Genomic DNA, 18792 nt, shown 5'->3' on the forward strand with positions numbered 1-18792 from the left:
ATCTCTACTAAAAATACCAAAAATTAGCCGAGTGTGGTGGCAGGTGCCTCTAGTCCCAGCTACTTGGGAGACTGAGGCAGGAGAATGGCATGAACCCGGGAGGTGGAGCTTGCAGTGAGCCGAGATGGCGCCACTGTACTCCAGCCTGGACAACAAAGTGAGACTCTGTCTCAAAAAAAAAAAAAAAAAAAAAGAACGAAAAAAACAAACAAAAAGAACCTAAAATCAAGGTATGTGTTATATATAAGAAACACACCTATAATGAAGTGACAAGGAATGTATAAAAATTAAGGAATAAAGCACAATTTAAGGTTAAAATATGAAACAAGAGGAGCATTGTGTAATGATAAATATGACTTACAAAGAAGTTATATATTTCAGTTATCTAGTGCTGTGTTCATGACACCCCAAATCTTTTTTTTTCTTGAGACAGGTCTCAGTCTGTTGCCCAGGCTGGAGTGGAATGGCATGATCATGGCTCACTGCAGCCTTGACCTCCCAGGCTCAAGTGATCCTCCCACCTCAGCATCCTGAGCATCTGGGACTACAGGTGTGCACCACCATGTCTGCCTAATTTTTTTTTTTTTTTTTTAAGAGACAGGGTCCCACTGTGTTGCCCAGGCTAGTCTTGAACTCCTGGGCTCAAGTGATCCTCTCATATTAGCCTCCCAAAGTGTTAGGATTACAGGTGTGAGCCACCACACCTGGCCCAAATCTTATGGTACTTACTTAGCACCATAACAATCATTTGTCACAATTCTGTGGGTTAGGAGTTTGGGCAGGGCTCAGCTCGTTGGTTCTTCTGCTTCATGTATAGTTTATCACTTAGAGTCACTCACTCTGCTGGGTTGAGCTGCTACCTGGAATGGTTGAAAACCCCAAAAAGGTCTCACTCACATGTCTGGGATCTTAGCTGGGGTGTTGGAATGGTCAGAGGCATTCTCTTTCATTACCTTAGTGAGGATTCATATGCTCCCTTTGGATGTAAGGAAAGCTGGGGAATGTGGACCTTGTCTGGGAAGCCACTTCTCAGCTAAAACTGTCATTTATATCATGGAGGGGAAGAATGGATGCCAGCAGAAAGCTAACTAGCCCTGCCACAACCAAAAACATCCTTATATTGTTTAAGCCAGTTTGAGCTAAGTACAGTCTGGATTATATAAAAAGAGCTGTTAGATATAAGATGTGAATTTGGACTTGTTTTATCTTTTTCCATTTATATATTTCACATTTTTGCATTTTTCTTTTAAATATTTTTAATATTTTTTGGTGACAATAACATATATATAACATTGTTTATATTCTCATATATACATGTGCATTTACCATGTATATCATATATATATAAGAAAAATATGAGTAGAAACATTATATATATATGTGTATACAATATAGTTTCACCTATGAATAATTTTAAAGAAACTCACATGTTAACAATCAACTAAGTCTGGAAATAAAACCATGCCACACCTAGAAATCCAGGTGTGTTCCTTCTTAACCCAGATCTCCCTCGCCCCACTGGAGGTAACCCCTCTTGTGACTTCTAGTTTCCCTTCCCTTCCCTTCCTTCCCCTCCCCTCCCCTCCCTTCTCAGCCCTTCCCTGCCCCTCCCCTCCCTTTGCTTCTCTTCTTTCTTTCTTTTTTTTTTTTTTTGAAACAGGGTCTTTCTCTGTCACCCAGTCTGGAGTGCAGTGGCATGATCTCAGCCCACTGCAGCGTCAACCTCCCAGGCTCAAGCGATCCTCCTTCTTCAACCTCCTGAGTAGCTGGGACTACAGGCATGTGCCACCACGACCTGTTGTTTTTTTTTTTTTTTTGTAGAGATGGGGTTTTGCCGTGTTGCTTAGGCTGGTCTTGAACTCCTGGGCTCAAGTGATCTGTCACCTTAGCCTCCCAAAGTGCTAAAATTACAGGACAGAGTCACTGTACCCCGCCTTCGCTAGTCATTTCTTCGCTTTCTTTGTTGTTTTATCCACTAGGAATGCAATCATAAAGAATACGGTATAGTCTTTCCCACTTTTGAACTTTATATAAATGGAATCATAGTTATTCATTTGTATATTGCTGCTTTTGCTCAATATAATCTATCATCTATCTATCATCTGTCTATCTAACATCTATCATCTATCGTCTATCATCTATCTAACATCTGTCTATCATCTATCTATCATCTATCTATCACCTCTGTCTCTCTATCTGAGATTCACCTGTGTTGACGCAGGTAAGGATAGTTCACTCATTTTGATTGCTCTATGGCGGTGAGTGTTAAAATTGAGTGTGCATCAGAAAAACCCAGGAAACTTGTTAAAACACATGTTCCAGGGCCCATCCCTAGAGTTTCTGATTTATTTGATCTGGGATAAGGCCTGAGACTTTGTGTTTCTAACAACTCCCCAGGTGATGCTGGCACTACTGGTGTGGGGGCCGCACTTTGAGACCTGCTGCTCTATAGTATTCTCTTGTACAAATAAACCAGCCTCTATCCAAGCACTGGTAAGGGGCCTATGAATGGTTTTAATTTACAGCTATCATGAACAATGCCACTGAACAGTCTTACATATTCTTGCGCACACGAACATGATTCTTTTCTTTTCTTTTTTGAGATGCAGTCTCACTCTGTCGCCCAAGCTGGAGTGCCGTGGTGCGTTCTCTCTCGGCTCACTGCAACCTCTGCCTCCCAGGTTCAAGCAGTTCTCTTGCCTCAGCTTCCCGAGTAGCTGGGGCTACAGGCATGCACCATTACACCCGGCCAATTTTTTATTTTATTTTATTTTATTTATTTATTTATTTATTTATTTATTTATTTATTTATTTATTTTTTGAGACAGAGTCTTACTCTTTCGCCCAGGCTGGAGTGTAGTGGCATGATCTCGGCTTACTGCAAGCTCCGCCTCCCGGGTTCATGCCATTCTCCTGCCTCAGCATGCCGAGTAGCTGGGACTATAGGCGCCCGCCACCACGCCCGGCTAATTTTTTGTATTTTTAGTAGAGACGGGGTTTCACCGTGTTAGCCAGGATGGTCTCGATCTCCTGACCTCATGATCTGCCCACCTTGGCCTCCCAAAGTGCTGGGATTACAGGCGTGAGCCACCGCGCCCGGCCTTTTTTTTTTTTTTTTTTTTTGTTTAGTAGAGATGGGGTTTCACCATGTTGGCCCAGGCTAGTCTTAAACTCCTGACCTCCCTCAAGTGATCTGCCCGCCTTGGCCTCCCAAAGTGCTGGGATTACAGGCATGAGCCACCGTGCCTGGCTGAACATGATTTTCTAGCTTACATACCTAGAACAGAATTGCTGGGTCTAGAGCATGCATATCTTTAACTTTAGAAGATAACATGGAACTATTTTCTTAAGTTTGCTCCTTCTGTTTACTCTCACATTAGAAGTCTGAGAGAGTTTCCATGATTGCCCACAAAAAAATGGCCCATATTTTTAATCTTTTAAATAGAAAACACGGCAGATGTGAAACAGTGTCTTACTGTGGTTTTATTTGCACAGACCTGATTGCTAAGGAGGCTGACCATCTTTTTACATGTGTATTGACCGCTGGGGTTTCAGCTGGGGGCTGTCTGTGTACGATGCGAGGGAGGGTCAAGTTTCTTTTTGTTCCAAGTGAGCGAGCAGTTGTCACAGCACCTCTGCCATGCAACATTCTTCCTCACCATGAGGTACCCCATCTCGCTCTTTTTTTTTTTTTTGAGACCGAGTTTTGCTCTTGTTGCCCAGGCTAGAGTGCAGTGGCGTGATCTTGGCTCATCGCAACCTCCGCCTCCTGGGTTCAAGCGATTCTCCTGCCTCAGCCTTCCTGAGTACCTGGGATTACAGGCATGCACCACCACACCTGGCTAATTTTGTATTTTTAGTAGAGACGGGATTTCTCCATGTTGGTCAGGCTAGTCTCGAACTCCCGACCTCAGATGATCCGCCCATCTCGACCTCCCAAAGTGCTGGGATTACAGGCGTGAGCCACCACGCCTGGCCCCATCTCTCTTCTATCAGCTTCCATGTGCGCGGTCCAGCTTCGGAGCTCTTTGTTTGCTCTGGTCTGAATGTTTTTGTCCCCCTGAATTCATATGCTGAACCCTAATCCCCCAGGTGATGGTATTAGGAGGTGGGGATGTTGGGAGGTGATTAGGTTATGGAAATTAGTGTAACTGAACTCGGGTTCAGGCCACTCACTCGCCGACATGCGAGAGACAAGTTTTGGTAAAAGGAAAGGTAGCTTTATTCGAGAAGCCAGGAACTTGGGAGTTGGGGGCGGGGGCAGTGAACTCTTGTGTTCAAAGATCACCTCTCCAAGTTGTGTCTCCAGATGGACGTTTTTAAGGGAAATCTGAGGAAGTGCAAATGATGATCAAAGCATTCTTGTGGAACAGCAGCTACGTGCGCAGTCTCAGGCAGGTAGTTATGATTGCTGTCTTGGGGGGATGTCTTGTGACCTTTTGCAGGTGCAGCTATTTTTTTTTTTTTTTTGGAGACAGGGTTTCATTCTGTTGCCCAGGCTGGAGTGCAGTAGCATGATCATGGCTTATCGCAGCCTTGACCTCCCCAGGTTCAGGTGATCCTCCCACCTCACCCTCTAGAGTAGCTGGGACTGAAGGCAGGCACCATCACACCTGGCTGATTTTAAAATTTTTTTTAGGGATTGGGTTTTACCACATTGCCCAGGCTGGTCTCCAACTCCTGGGCTCAAGTGATCTGTCCCCTTCAGACCCGCAAAGTGCTGGCTGCACCAGGCCAGCCAGGCTGGTCTTAGTTTTGTTTTTTTTTTTTGGACAGTCTCACTCTGTTGACCAGGCATGGCTCATTGCCGCCTTGACTTCCCTGGCTCAGGGGATCCTTCCACCTCAGCCTCCTGAGTAGCAGGGACTGCAGGCGTGTGCCACACCTAGTTAAATTTTGTTACTATTTGTAGAGACGGGGTCTCCCTATTTTGCCCAGGCTGGTCTCAAACTTTTGGACTTACGTGATCCTCCTGCCTTGACCTCAGCCCAACTATTCTTGTTTGGTGGGTGGAAACCTGTGGCTAGCAGCTTCCAGGATTGCTGGTCAGTGCACTTCTCTCTTATCTCTGCTGAAGGTCCTCTTTCCCTGAGGCTGTTTTTAATGAATAGTCTGTAAGCTTAAGCAAAGCTGCAATTATATTTAAGCAAACAAAATTTTTCTTTGAGGTAGACTGAGTACTGTTATATTAGCACCCTCCTAGAAACGGAGCTCAGAGAGCTGCCTTGCCCCTTCTGCCATGTGAGGACGGAGCAAGACGGCACCATCTGTAAACCAGGAAACAGGCCCTCCCCAGACACCGAATCTGCTGGCACCTTGGACTCCCAGCATCCAGAATTGGGAGAAATAAATTCCTGTTGATAAGCCACTCAGTATACGAGTATACGGTATTTTTTTCTTTTTTCTTTTTTTTTTTGGTGACGAAGTCTCGCTCTGTCGCCCAGGCTGAGGTGCAGTGGCACGATCTTGGCTCACTGCAAGCTCCGCCTCCCGGGTTCACGCCATTCTCCTGCCTCAGCCTCCCGGGTAGCTGGGACTACAGGCGTCTGCCACGCCCGGCTAATTTTTTTTGTATTTTTAGTACAGACGGGGTTTCACCATGTTAGCCAGGATGGTCTCGATCTCCTGACCTCGTGATCCACCCACCTCGGCCTCCCAAAGTGCTGGGATTACAGACATGAGCCACCGCGCCCGGCTTTTTTCTTTTCTTTTTTTTTTTTTTTGAGATGGAGTCTTGCTCTGTCGCCCAGGCTGGAGTGCAGTGGCGCAATCTCGGCTCACTGCAAGCTCTGCTTCCCGGGTTCATGCCATTCTCCTGCCTCAGCCTTCCGAGTAGCTGGGATTACAGGCACCTGCCACTGCACCCGGCTAATTTTTTGTATTTTTAGTAGAGACGGGGTTTCACCGTGGTCTCGATCTCCTGACCTCGTGATCCGCCCACCTCGGCCTCCCAAAGTGTATGGTATTCTATGACAGCAGCCCAAACGGATGAAGATGTGCACTTTTGTGTGTGTTTTTTTTTTTTTTTTTTGAGACAGAGTTTCGCTCTTGTTGCCCAGGCTGGAGTGCAGTGGCACGATCTCGGCTCACCGCAATCTCCGCCTCCTGGGTTCAAGAGATTCTCCTGCCTCAGCCTCCCGGGTAGCTGGGATTACAGGTGCCCACCACCATGCCCGGCTAATTTTGTATGTTTAGTAGAGATGGGGTTTCTCCATGTTGGTCAGGCTGGTCTCGAACTCCTGACCTTAGGTGATCAGCCTGCCTCGGCCTCCCAAAGTGCTGGGATTACAGTCGTCTGCACCAAACCCGGCTAATTTTTGTATTTTTTTAGAGAGGGGGTTTCACTATGTTGGCCAGCCTGGTCTCGAACTCCTGGCCTCTAGTGATCCACCCACCTCTGCCTCCCAAAGTGCTGGGATTATAGGCACGAACCACTGCACCTAGCCCCAGTGCACTTCAGAATCATCCTGTCAAATTCCACAATAAACCTGTTGGGGTTTTTATTGGGATTATCAGTGAGCAACATAGTTTATTGGGAGTTTAGTGGTGGTTGTTTGTAAAAAACAAACAAACAAACAAAAAAAACAGGCCATTCACAGTGGCTCGAGCCTATAATCCCAGCACTTTGGGAGGATGAGGTGGGTGCACGCCACCACGCCCGGCTAACTTTGTATTTTTAGTAGAGATGGGGTTTCACCATGTTGGCCAGCCTGGTCTTGAACTACTGACCTCCAGTGATCCTGTAGTTTTGGCCTCCCAAAGTGCTGGGATTAAGGCCTGAACCACTGTGCCCAGCCTCCATAGTCTTCTTGACACAGAAACCAAGCCCCATGCAGCCCACATGCTCTAAAGGGCTCCTGCCTCACTCCTTGTGCCTCAACTTCCCACTGCACATCCATGCCTCTGGTGGCTGCTTACCTGACCCCACCTCACAGGGGTGGCCTTTTGCTTGGTCAGCAACTCCAGCCCAGCTCCTGCCTGGCCAAACCAAAGAATGTCTTTGCTGTCTGGTGGCCAAACTGCATGATGTCCAAAGAGGTCTGTCTCCTTCCAAGCTGGTCCTTTTTGGGTGCTTTCCTTCAGCCCTAGAGGACCATATAATTTCCTACATCTCACAGTTTACTCTTTAAAACAGTTTAGGCCGGGCACATTGGCTCACGCCTGTTAATCCTGGCACTCTGGGAAGCCGAGGCAGGCAGATCACCTGAGGTCAGGAGTTCCAGATCAGCCTGGCCAACATGGTGAAACCCTGTCTCTACTAAAAATAGAAAAATTAGCGACGCAGTGGTGCATCTGTAGTACCAGCTACTCCGGAGGCAGAGGCTGGAGAACTGCTTGAACCCAGGAGGTGCAGGTTGCAGTGAGCTGAGATCGTGACACTGCACTCCAGCCTGGGCGACAGAGTGAGACTCTGTCTCGGGAAAAAAAAAAAAAGTTTTAAAATTGAGATATAATTCACAGACCATAAAATTCATCTTCCAAAGTTAATAATTCATTGGTTTCTAGTATATTCACAAAGTTGTGCAACCATCATTCCACAATTTCATCATCTTCCAAAGAAATCCAGTCCCTGTTAGCTGTCATGCTTCTTTTGTCTTCCTCCAGTCCTTGGCAACTACCAATGTGCTTTGTCTCTTATACACAGATTTGCCTATTCTGGACATTTCACATAAACAGAATCACACAATATGTGGCCTTTCGTGTCTGGCTTCTTTCACTTAGCGTAATGTTTGTAGGATTCACTCAGGCTGTGGCATGTGTCAGAATTTCCTTCCTTTTTATGGCCAAATAATATTCCATTGTATGGACAGAACACATTTCATGTCTTAATTCATCTGTGGATGGACATTTGGGTTGTTGCTACCGTTTGACTTTTGAGTAATGCTGCTATGAACGCGGGAGCACAGGTTTTGTGTGGACGGATGTTTTCAATTCTCTTGGGATGGACCTGGGAAGGTTATACTTTTATTGATATTAATAGTTCTGATATTGGACATCCCTGCTGTGTGGTTTCATCTCTCATGGACTCTGACGGCTGCTGTGCCTTCTCTGCTCGACAGGCGGTGCTGAGGCACAGGTGGGCATCTGGAGCTGGAACTCCGGCTTGGCACTACAACTTCCTCTCCTGCCTTGTGGCAGAGCCAAGCCCCTTGCAAGGCTGTTGTCAGCATGGGATGAGTCTATGAAAACACGCAGCACACAGAAGGTCCACAGTTACCACCGGCAGCCTGGGCAAGCCTGGCAGGGCCCGGACGGCAGATGCGTTTTGGTGCTGCTGTGGGTCTTGTGCTCTGCCTTAGGCAGAACGTCCTGGGTTTGTCTTTTGTGAATGAATGATGCATGAGCGTGCCAAATATCCTTTATGTGACAGAAGAGGAGAGGGCTGGCTTGATTGAGTGTGGAGGGGAAGAACCTGGATCTTGTAATGTAATTTTTATTTTAAAAAAATTAGGGACAAAACCCCAAATATGACCATTTCCTGCCATTAGCCTGCAGATGAGCAGCTGACTCCCCAGTCCCGTCCCTCCGCGCTGCTTTTCGCTGTCTTGGGTCTGTTCTGTTACATGGAGTTCCTGGGGGAAGCCCTGGGGCCGGGGCATCTGCCCAGGGCTCACTGCTGTTGAAAGTGAATGAAGAATGTCCGGATTTCCTTTGGGTGGACGGTGATGATGGGGCCTCCTGGTGGCCTCGAGGGAGAGGTGGTGTCACCTAGGGGAACAGAGGTGATCTGTCCAGTGTGGCCTGGGATGCCTCCTCCCAGTCTCCCTCTCACCCTGCTGTACCTGTCTACAGTCTGCTGCGGCTCCCAGTCTCCCTCTCACCACGCTACACCTGTCCACAGTCTGCTGCGGCTCCCAGTCTCCCTCTCACCACACTACACCTGTCCACAGTCTGCTGCGGCTCCCAGCCTCCCTCTCACCCCCCTGCACCTGTCTACAGTCTGCTGTAGCTCCCAGCCTCCCTCTCACCCTGCTGTACCTGTCTACAGTCTGCTGTAGCTCCCAGCCTCCCTCTCACCCTGCTGTACCTGTCTACAGTCTGCCGTAGCTCCCAGCCTCCCTCTCACCCTGCTGTACCTGTCTACAGTCTGCCGTGGCTCCCAGTCTCCCTCTCACCCTGCTGTACCTGTCTACAGTCTGCCGTGGCTCCCAGCCTCCCTCACCCCCCTGCACCTGTCTACAGTCTGCCGTGGCTCCCAGCCTCCCTCACCCCCCTGCACCTGGCTACAGTCTGCCGTGGCTCCCAGCCTCCCTCACCCGCCTGCACCTGTCTAGTCTGCTGTGGCTCCCAGCCTCCCTCTCACCACACTGCACCTGGCTACAGTCTGCCGTGGCTCCCACTGTGGCAGTGGCCTGTGGCACCCCCTTCTGCCAGGACTCCTGTGGGTCTCCTGCATTTCTGCCCACCCCGAGGGCGATTCATAGGTTGGTCCTGGCCCTAGTGGCCTCACTTCCTCACAGGTGTTGCCCTCAAAGCCCAAGAGCTTTCTGAGACCATCTGGTGAGTCTGCCCTTGCCGCACCAGGCTCCCCTGAAGGCATGCCCTGGGGTTGGGCTTCAATCTTGGGAGGGAGCCGTTCACTTATCCATCACTCATCCATCTTCCTTCCTTCTTTCCAACCAACCATCATCTTCCCTCCCTCTCTCCCTCCGTCCCTCCCTTCCTTCCTCCCACCACCAACTGAGCGTGCACCATGCACCCGCCACCATGCTGTGTGTAGTGGACAACAGGAGCTTCACAGGAAAGAAGAAACCCCTGGGGTCAGGAGAGTGGAAGAGGCACTTGGCCTGGTTGGTGACTCTGGGGAGGCCTCCTGGGGAGCTTGAGCAGGTGCTGGCCAGAGTGAATGGGACCTGTGTGTCCCGGGCAGAGGGCATGGTATGGACAGGGACTGGAGCCTGGAAGCTGCCTGTAGTGCAGGAGCTCACAGTGGCACATGTCATATGAGGCATGGACCGGCTGATGGGCTGAGGTCAGCAGGGCCAAGGTGGGCAGAAGCCCCTGGGCCCCTGGCTCTCACCCAGGGCACAGGCAGGGCGTGCGGTCTGCATGTGCACATGTACGAGGCACACACACGCCTGTGTGGAGCCCTGGCAAGCAGAGACTAACCCAAAGCCTTTCTTAACCGACTGTGGTAGATTTGGGAGGGCTGCGGGTTCAGAGCAGGAAAGCAGCCTCACAAGGTTGCATAGGCCGGGACAGGCAGATGGTTGGATGTGCACCGGGTCTGACCAGCTCCTGAGCCTGGCTGGGAGTCCTGGGTAGGGAGCTGAAGCGGGGGACCCCAAACCTCTGCGGCGGCCAGACCCCGTCCTCCAGCTCCAGCGGTGCAGCATGCTCACATCCCAGGTCCCTGTGAGCGAGCGCTCCTCCACTGCCACCACGGACCCCAGCGCCTGCAGCACAGCCTGCAGGGAGAGGAGCAGAGGGAGGGTGAGCTGCACCAAGTTCCAGATCTGAGCAGAGAACCAAGACAGCAGCAGGGCGGAGACACCATGAACTCAGTGTCCTCAGGAGCCCAGGTCCTGCCCTGGTGCCTGACACAGCTCCCTCATCTGCTTCTCACAGCACATCTGCGAGGACAGGACTGGCCGTGTACTTTACAGATGAGGACACTGAAGCGAGAGGTACGTGCTTCACCAGGTGGCTGAGCCGGAGGAGCAGCCCGGGAGGTGTGGCATTTTGAGCTGCCCACCCCACGTGGAGTCCTCCTCTCCCGACGTTGCTCAGGTGGCCCCATGCCCGGTCCAGGGAGGAAGCCAGCCAGAGTTACCCCATCCCCCTTTCCCAATAAGTCTTGTCCCAGCCTCTCTTACAGCTAGAGGAGGCAGGAGGCCCTTAGGGGTCTGGAAAAGTCTGTGGAGCAGGAGGGTTGGGGGTGGTTCTTGGAGAAGCTTCTGTGTGCTGACGGAGGGAGAGAGCCACTCTAGGGCAAGGCCTTTCTGGCCACTACCGCCCAGCCCCACCCTGCCTTGAAATTTGCTCATGAGGGAGGCCTGTGCCATCTTGTGACCGCAAACAAGCAAAAACAAAGAGCCAGTGTGCTGGCGATGGCGGGAAGACGACAGTGACCGGGCCCACGGTGACAGTGCTGGGGGTCCATCCGGACATGCTCGTTGGGTGAGAAAACACTCTGTCCTCTGTTCCAAGCACATCTGTTAGGTGTTTTGTGACTTGCAGCCAAACTAACTGCGTTCCTAACTCAATGGTCTTTCCACCCCACCACCGTCCACATCGGGAAGGGAGTTATGGTGTCCATCCCAACCGTCTCCTCCTCTCAGGGCCTTGGTGCTTCCGTCTGTGAAGTGGGGGAGCATCAGATGAGCAACTTCCAGGACCCACGCCGGCCTCCTTGCTCCCCAGGGCAGGCTGGCCCTGTGCTGGGTGCTGGTACCCGCCATGGCCTGGACCTACTCTCAGGCAGGCCAGGGACTGTGAGGAAAGGATCCTCCGTGGCGAGGATCATGAAAGAGGAGGTGGGGGGGCCCAGGAAGACATCATGGCGAAAAGGTACTGGGGCTTCTCTGGATTCCCCTGAAGACTCAGATGTCGAAGGAGGCCCAAGGCAGAAACACAGAGATTCACAGAAATTCTCCATGAGCAGGAAATGAAATAGAAATAATGCAAACTGGGGAAGAAATGAGGTGGCTCAGGTCGTGCCTTCTGGGGAGGGGGCGTGGGCAGGCCAGGTGGTGGAAGCCTCGCCTGACAGTGGGGCTCAGAGGGCAACATCAGCCAAGAGGGGAACCTGGAAGGGGACAAGGCCTGGGGGCTCTGAGGCTGCACGAGACCCCTTAGTGCCAGGGCCTCTCAACAACCTTCTGGGCAAAGAACTCTCACCTCTCCCCATTTTACATGGGGGGAAACTGAGGCCCAGAGGCATGGGGTGCCGGAGACACCCCCGTAGAGGGGCCTGGGTGTGGACCCTGGATTGTCTGACTCTAAGTCACCTTTCAAAACAGCTCTATGGGGAATCTGTTTTGTTTTTGGATTACGCAGATGTTGTCTGTGTTTTAAAAGTTTTACCACAGAATAAATAAGAAAGAAATAAAATACAGGCCACTCATGCCTGTAATCCCAGCACTTCAGGAGGCTGAGACAGGCAGATTGCTTGAGGCCAGGAGTTTGAGACCAGCCTGGGCAACACAGCAAGACCCTGTCTCTACTAAAAATAAAAAAACTAGGCCGGGCTTGGTGGCTCATGCCTGTAATCCCAACACTTTGCGAGGCCGAGGCAGGTGGATCACCTGAGGGCAGGAGTTCGTGACCAGCCTGACCAACATGGAGAAACCCTGTCTGTACTAAAAGTACAAAAAAATTAGCTGGGCGTGGTGACGCATGCCTGTAATCCCAGCTACTCGGGAGGCTGAGGCAGGAGAATCGCATGAATCTGGGAGATGGAGGTTGCAGTGAGCCGAGAGCGCACCATTGCACTCCAGCCTGGGGGACGAGAGCGAAACTCTCAAAAAAAAAAAAAAAAAAAAAAAAAAATTAGCCAATGTGTTGGTGTGCCCCTGTGATCCTGGTTACTTGGGAGGTTGAGGTGGGAGGATCACTTGAGCCAGGGAGGCGGAGGTTGCAGTGAGCTGAGATTGTGCCACTGCACCCCAGACTGGGCAACAGAGTGAGATCCTGTCTCACATACACACAAAAAACCCTAAAAACCCAGGCCAGTTGTAATACCTGACAAACCCAGAAGACCACGAAGAAGGGCGGGGTGGGGCCCATACCAGCGTCCATTTGGGAGGACACCCTCGTGGATCTCTCTGCTAAGGCAGTTTCTTGGGGCTTCATCTAGGGTTTGCTTCCCTGGCTTATGGTCTAGATGGGGGTGGGGAAGGTCACCTCCAGATTCACTGTCACTGGCTGAGACAGGACTGGGTCCTCGCCCACTTCATACAGGTGGTGGAGCCGCAGCAGGACACGGTGGAGGTCAGCCTGGACTTCCCCTCGATTGCCTTTGGGGACAGAAGGAAGGTGGCAGTGAAGACCCTCATCAACCAACCCCAATGCCCCCAGTCTATACCTGCTGCTTTACACACTCAGCTCCATTTCCTATTCTTAACCTCCTCAATATGGTTTGGCTGTGTCTCCAACCAAATCTCATCTTGAATTGTAGCTCCCATAATGTCCCCACATGTTGTGGGAGGGACCTGGTGGGAGGTAATTGAATCATAGGGGTGAGTCTTTCCTGTGCTGTTCTTGTGATAGTGAATAAGTCTCAGGAGATCTGATGATTTTGTAAAGGGCAGTTCCCCTGCACATGCTCTCTTGCCTGCCACCACGTAAGACGTGACTTTGCTCCTCATTTGCCTTCTGCCATGATTGTGAGGCCTCCCCAGCCACGTGGAACTGTGAGTCCATTAAACCTTTTTTTCTTCATAAACTACCCAGTCTCGGGTATGTCTTCATGAGCAGCGTGAGAACAGACTAATACACTCCCTGTGAGACAGCTGACATGGCCCCCGCTCGACAAGGAAACCAAGGCTCAGAGAGGGGCAGTCACGTGCCCAAGGCATACAGCTGGTGCGCGGCAGAGGGAGGATTCCCACCCAGGTCTAGCCGACTATAAGGCTGCCCACCATGACACCAGCTGCAAGGTTTCCATCCTCGTCCACTGTTGTGGGCATATTGGGGCATGTCCTCAAATACTCCAGTCTCTCCTACCCTGCCTCCTTTGAAGTCAGGGGAGGCTGTGTGGCCTGTGTGGCCAATGCAAAGTGAGCTGAAGTGACGCAGTACTTCCCGGCAGAAGCTTTTTCCTGCCATGGTGAGTGAGGAAGCACGTGCTGCAATACAAACTCCATCAGCAGGGGCGTGGTGGCCACAGCAACGAAAACCTTCCTGCTAACCCCACTGGATGCACAGCATGGGGGAGAAATGAATATATACGTTAAGACCGTGGGCATTCGGGGCTCTTTGTTAACTGCAGCATACGCCAGCCGCCCTGACTGATATAATGCTGTCATTTGCCACGTGATGTGTGTGATCTCCTGTCCCATCCCTGACCTTCCCACTCAGAAAGGCTCATTACCATTGCTTCCGTTTTACAGATGGGAAGAGTGAGGCTCAGAGGAAAGCACTGAGTTCAAGGTCCAGGAGAGAGGACCGGTTAACACAGGTGCTTCCTAAACCCTGGCTGGTAGAACCTCAGCTCTGCAGCTGTGCCTCAAAGCTGACTGAATCAGTCTGTCTGGGATTAGAATTGAGGCATCAGTATTAAAAAAAAAAATTTGTCAGGGTATGGTGGCTCACACCTGTAATCCCAGCACTTTGGGAGGCCAAGGAGGGCGGATTGCCTGCTGTCAGGAGTTCGAGACCAGCCTGGCCAGTACACTGAAACCCTGTCTCTATTAAAAATACAAAAATTAGCTGAGCATGGTGGTGGGTGCCTGTAATCCCAGCTACTCGGGAGGCTGAGGTAGAACTGCTTGAACCTGGGTGGTGGAGGTTGCAGTGAGCCAAGATCACACCACTGCACTCCAGCCTGGGCAACAGAGAGAGACTGTCTCAAAGAAAAAAAAATTCTTTTAGAGACAGGGTCTTGCTCTGTTGCCCAGGCTGGAGTGCTGTAGCATGATCACAGCTCACTGCAGCCTTGAACTCCTGGCCTCAAGTGATCCTCTCACCTCAGCCTCCTGAGTAGCTGGGACCACAGGCATGCATCACCATACCTGGCTATGTTGCCCAGTCTAGCTATGTTGCCCAGGCTGGTCTCGAACTCCTGGCCCAAAGTGATCCTGCTACTTCGGCCTCCCAAAGTGCTGGCATTACAGATGTGAGCCACCTCGCCTGGCCCATTTTTAAGAAGCTATCACGGGGTTATGGGGTAGCTGGTTTTCAGAATGGCACAGGGGAATGGCTGCCCAAGATCACAAAAGCCAAGAGGTTTGTGAAAGTGCTTCCACATCTCCTGGTGTGGTGGTGAGGGGTTCCAGCTCCAAAGTCAGGGAAGGCCTCCTGTGTCCCGTACAGCAGGAATGGTGAGGGATCCCATTTCACAAGGCGGCTGCAGGTGCCTGGGAAAGCAGGCTCAGGCACACGCCACCACGCCCAGAGAACTTTTCTATTTTTATCTTTATAGAGACAGGGTCTTCCTATGCTGCCCAGGCTGGTCTTGAACTCCTGGGCTCAAGCAATCCGCCTGCCTCGGATTCCCTAAGTGCTGGGATTCCAGGTGTGAGCCACTGCGCCCACCCTTTTCCTCGTATTCTTAATTCTGCAGGTGTGCCAGGCCTTGGGGACCTGAGGATGGCTGAGGCACAGTCCGACCCTGCCTTTCCGCTGCTCACGGTGTAGAGGGGGCAGAGAAGGTGCAGCTGGAGCTCTGGCAACAGGACAAGTCGGTTCCCAGCAGTTGTCGCCTCCTCGGGGAGCCCCCCATCATGCTGTGCAGGGGGATTCCTCTTGCCCTTGTCATTACTGCCTGGTGGCTTGACTGCTTCCGCTCTAGACCAAGCGCTTAGAGAGCCAGGACCTTGCCCACCTTGGTCACTGCTCATTCCCCAAAGCCTGGCATGAGACGTGCTGTTGAATGAGTGAGTGGAAGCTCCCAAGAGTTAGGCTGCCTGAGCTCGGGGGATGAGTGGGAATTTGGGTGTTTGGGGGCTCCAGGAGATCTCCCTGGAAGAAACAGGACTGGCAGGTACCCCTGAGGGTCAGGGGGACTTTAACTAGTTCCTTAGTCTCGGCTGGGGGTGGCGGGCTGAGAGGGATCCATTCAGAATGGGCTGGGGTCACAGGGCTGGGGGCCAGGCCCACCTCGCCTCCAGCTTGCCAAGTGACTGATCACTGACTTTCCCTGGGCCTCACTCTCTCCATGTGCCAGATAAGAAACCAGGTGACCTTGCAGAGCCATGATAGCGCTAAGGTGAGCCCCTGTCTGGTGGTGGGCCCGGTGGCTTATTTGACTCAGGGAGGGAGGAGCAGGTCTGAGACCCCAGGGCACTTGGCTCACCTTTCCGGAGATTCTGAGCGTGCTCTGTGTGGTTGGAGCTGTAGCGCCAGCCGGGGATGCTCAGGATCTGCAAGTGAAGATTCGGGGGCAGTGTCACAGCCTCTTGCTGCTGGGGTCCTGGGAGCTTCGGTGCAGTCCCTGCAAGGCAGATGGACAGAGTGAGGAGAGGGTTTGGGGCTCAACTCCTCCTCCTGGCAGTCGGAGCTCTGCACATTACATGCCCCTGCCCCTGCCAGCCACTTCCCATGCATCCTTGTGGGTAGCCTACCCCGCACCAGCCCAAAGTGTCTGTGCTCCCAATGCCCCAGGCTTCCACTTCCCTGCCTTTGCTCAGACCATAGAGCTTAAGAGCTGGGAGGACCCTGACTCTCCTCAGCCTAACCATCTCAAGCTAGAGACGAGGAAATAGCTCAGAGGGCACAAAGCTTATTCAAGATAACAAGGCAAGTTCATGCACAGCCCTCTTTTCTCTCTCTCTCTCTCCTTCCTTCCTTCTTCCTCCCTTTTTTTTCCATCCTTCCTTCCTCCTCCCTCTTCCTTCCTTCCTTCTTTCCTTCCTTCTCTCCCTCTCTTTTTTCCTTCCCCTCCCCTCCCTTCTTTTCCTTCCCCTCCCCTCCCTTCCGTTCCCTTCCCCTCCCTCCCTTCCTTCCTCCCTTCTCTCCTTCCTTCCATCCCTCTCTTCTTTTCTTTTCCCTCCCCTCCCCTCCCTTCCCTTCCCTTCCCCTCCCTCCCTCCCTCCCTCCCTCCCTTCCTTCCTTCCGTCCTTCCTTCCTTCCTTCTTTCTAGATAGTGACTTGCTCTGTCACTCAGGCCAGAGTGCAGTGGTGCAATCACAGCTCACAGCAGTCTCAAACTCCTGAGCTCAAACTATCCTCCCACCTCAGCCTCCCAAGTAGCTGGGACTATGGGCCACCACCCTGGCCAATTTTTAAAAATGTTTTTGTAGAGACAGGGTCTCACAGGCTAGTCTTAAACTCCTGGGCTTAAGTGATCCTCCTGCCTTGCCCTCCCAAAGTGCTGGGATTACAAGTGTGAGCCACCGTGTCCGGCCAGAACCCTGTTTTCTACTCAAGATCTGGGATGCCAGTTCCGCCCCTGTTTTGTCATCTACTGGTTTCTCTGCTCAGAAGGCACCTCAGCCCCTACTCCTTTCAAGCCTAGATGTTCAGCTGGAGCTACTGGAGCTACCATCTTCTTACAATACCCCCAGGCCATGCTGATTGGTCCAGGCGTGGGCCACCTGACCCCAATAGGACCAATCAGAATCTTTCCCTAGGACTTTTGCACTTGGAACTGGAAAGTCCAAGTCTTAGGTCCTTTTGAGTGCGGGAGACAGAGTTGTTCTTTGAGACCAGCCCCAGAGCTGTTCAGAGTCACATCCCAGGTGGGAGGTGAAGGAACGTTTGCAGACGGAGAGAAGTGCAGGTGAGAGATGAACAGGGACAGCCTCACGAGGGCTCCAGGCCCTGAGACCCAATTACACCCTGCCCTTCCCTTGGTTATGTGGGCCTCACCATACACTCTCCTTGGGGGCTCAGCTAGTTCAAGTTGGGTTTCCCTTACTTGCAACCAACAGAGACCAGAGTGAGGCCAGGTGGGATGCAGATGACAACAGCCATGGGGCTTTCTCAGACACGGCCTCATCTCCCTTTGCAGGAAGAGCCCCAGCTACCCAGAAGGAACCACTGACTGGTCTGGGAGCAGAACCTGACCCTGCTAGGCCAATCAGATTTCCTCTTCTGGGAATCTGAAGCATGGGAACCAGAGGTGGCTCAATGGCCGTCCTGGGAGACATGGCTGTGAGCCTCTGCCCTGAGATGCCCAGAGCTGCCCTGCCCTGTGCCTCTCCAGACCTTGTGTCCAGCTCCTCCTTAGGTTCCATGAGCTTTTCCAGGCTCTGCCCAAATAGCTGCCCCTTCAGGCTCCGTTACTTCCAAAGAACCTTAATTGACACCCCCGGACCTGATCCCTGACCTCCTCCCAGCTGTGGTCTCACGCTCCTCCACACCCACGAAACACCAGGCCCTCCATGGCACGGCTCCTTCTCCACCCTGAATCCTGGCTCTATACGAGCACGCCTCCCCTGTCCAACAGCCCAGGAAAACTCTCCTGGGTCAGGGTTGCTCTTCTGCATCTCCAGTGTATGGTACAGGCACACTGCAAGTGCTCAGAATATGCTTGTTGCATGGGTGAGTGACAGCCTGCCTGCTGGCTACTGCCCTGGGAAGGTTCTGGCTCTAAAACGAAAGCAGGGAGAACCTTAAAAGCACATGCTAATCAAAACCTCCATAGGTGAGTAGAAAAAGAAAAGAGTTTAAGGATTAGTGAGAATGGCAGCAAATTGTGTCTAGGTCTTGCAGCTCCAAAAGACCATCTTTAAATGTAATCATTGTTTAATGTTTCTCATGTTCTGCTACTTTATAGAGACACAGAACTACATGGTTGTTGATCTGATCTTCAGAAGCCTCAGTGGAGGTACAGAATAAGTCCTTCAGGTTAGACTATAGATTAGAAATACCCCCACCTGGTAACAGCACACCTAGATTCAGACCAAACTTGTCTTTTATTTTTACTTTTGAGACAGAGTCTCGCTCTGCCACCCAGGCTGGGGTGCAATGGTGCAATCTCAGCTCCCTGCAACCTCTGCCTCCCGGGTTCAAGCGATTCTCCTGCCTCAGTCTCCCATGTAGCTGGGATTACAGGATTACAGGCATGTGCCACCAAGCCCAGCTAACAAACCAGTCTTTTAAATGCTAAGCCTCCAGACCTAAAGTGACATGGTGACATAATGTCATATTAAGAAAGGAAAAGATACATCAGAGAAGAAAATGGAG

General features: G+C 51.5%; 1 protein-coding gene across 2 annotated transcripts in view; it reads right to left on the reverse strand.

Moving 5' to 3' along the window:
* Positions 1 to 7470: 7470 nt before the first annotated feature.
* The window catches only part of MAN2B2 (mannosidase alpha class 2B member 2), a 51183-nt gene continuing 39861 nt past the window's right edge, over positions 7471 to 18792 (reverse strand). Inside the window, exons 18-21 of one of the 2 annotated variants that reach the window (XM_054484747.2) lie at positions 15959 to 16096; positions 12847 to 12959; positions 10292 to 10409; positions 7471 to 8709 (exon numbers count right to left, since the gene is read on the reverse strand). In XM_054484747.2, coding sequence (XP_054340722.2) covers positions 8612 to 8709; positions 10292 to 10409; positions 12847 to 12959; positions 15959 to 16096 — 467 coding nt within the window. In that variant the 3' untranslated portion in view covers positions 7471 to 8611. Of the gene's footprint in view, positions 8710 to 10181; positions 10410 to 12846; positions 12960 to 15958; positions 16097 to 18792 lie in introns of both variants that reach the window. The other variant, XM_063663509.1, reaches the window with a different exon arrangement.

The sequence above is a fragment of the Pongo pygmaeus genome, chromosome 3 (genome assembly GCF_028885625.2).
Source record: "Pongo pygmaeus isolate AG05252 chromosome 3, NHGRI_mPonPyg2-v2.0_pri, whole genome shotgun sequence".
In the NCBI taxonomy this organism is placed as follows: domain Eukaryota; kingdom Metazoa; phylum Chordata; class Mammalia; order Primates; family Hominidae; genus Pongo; species Pongo pygmaeus.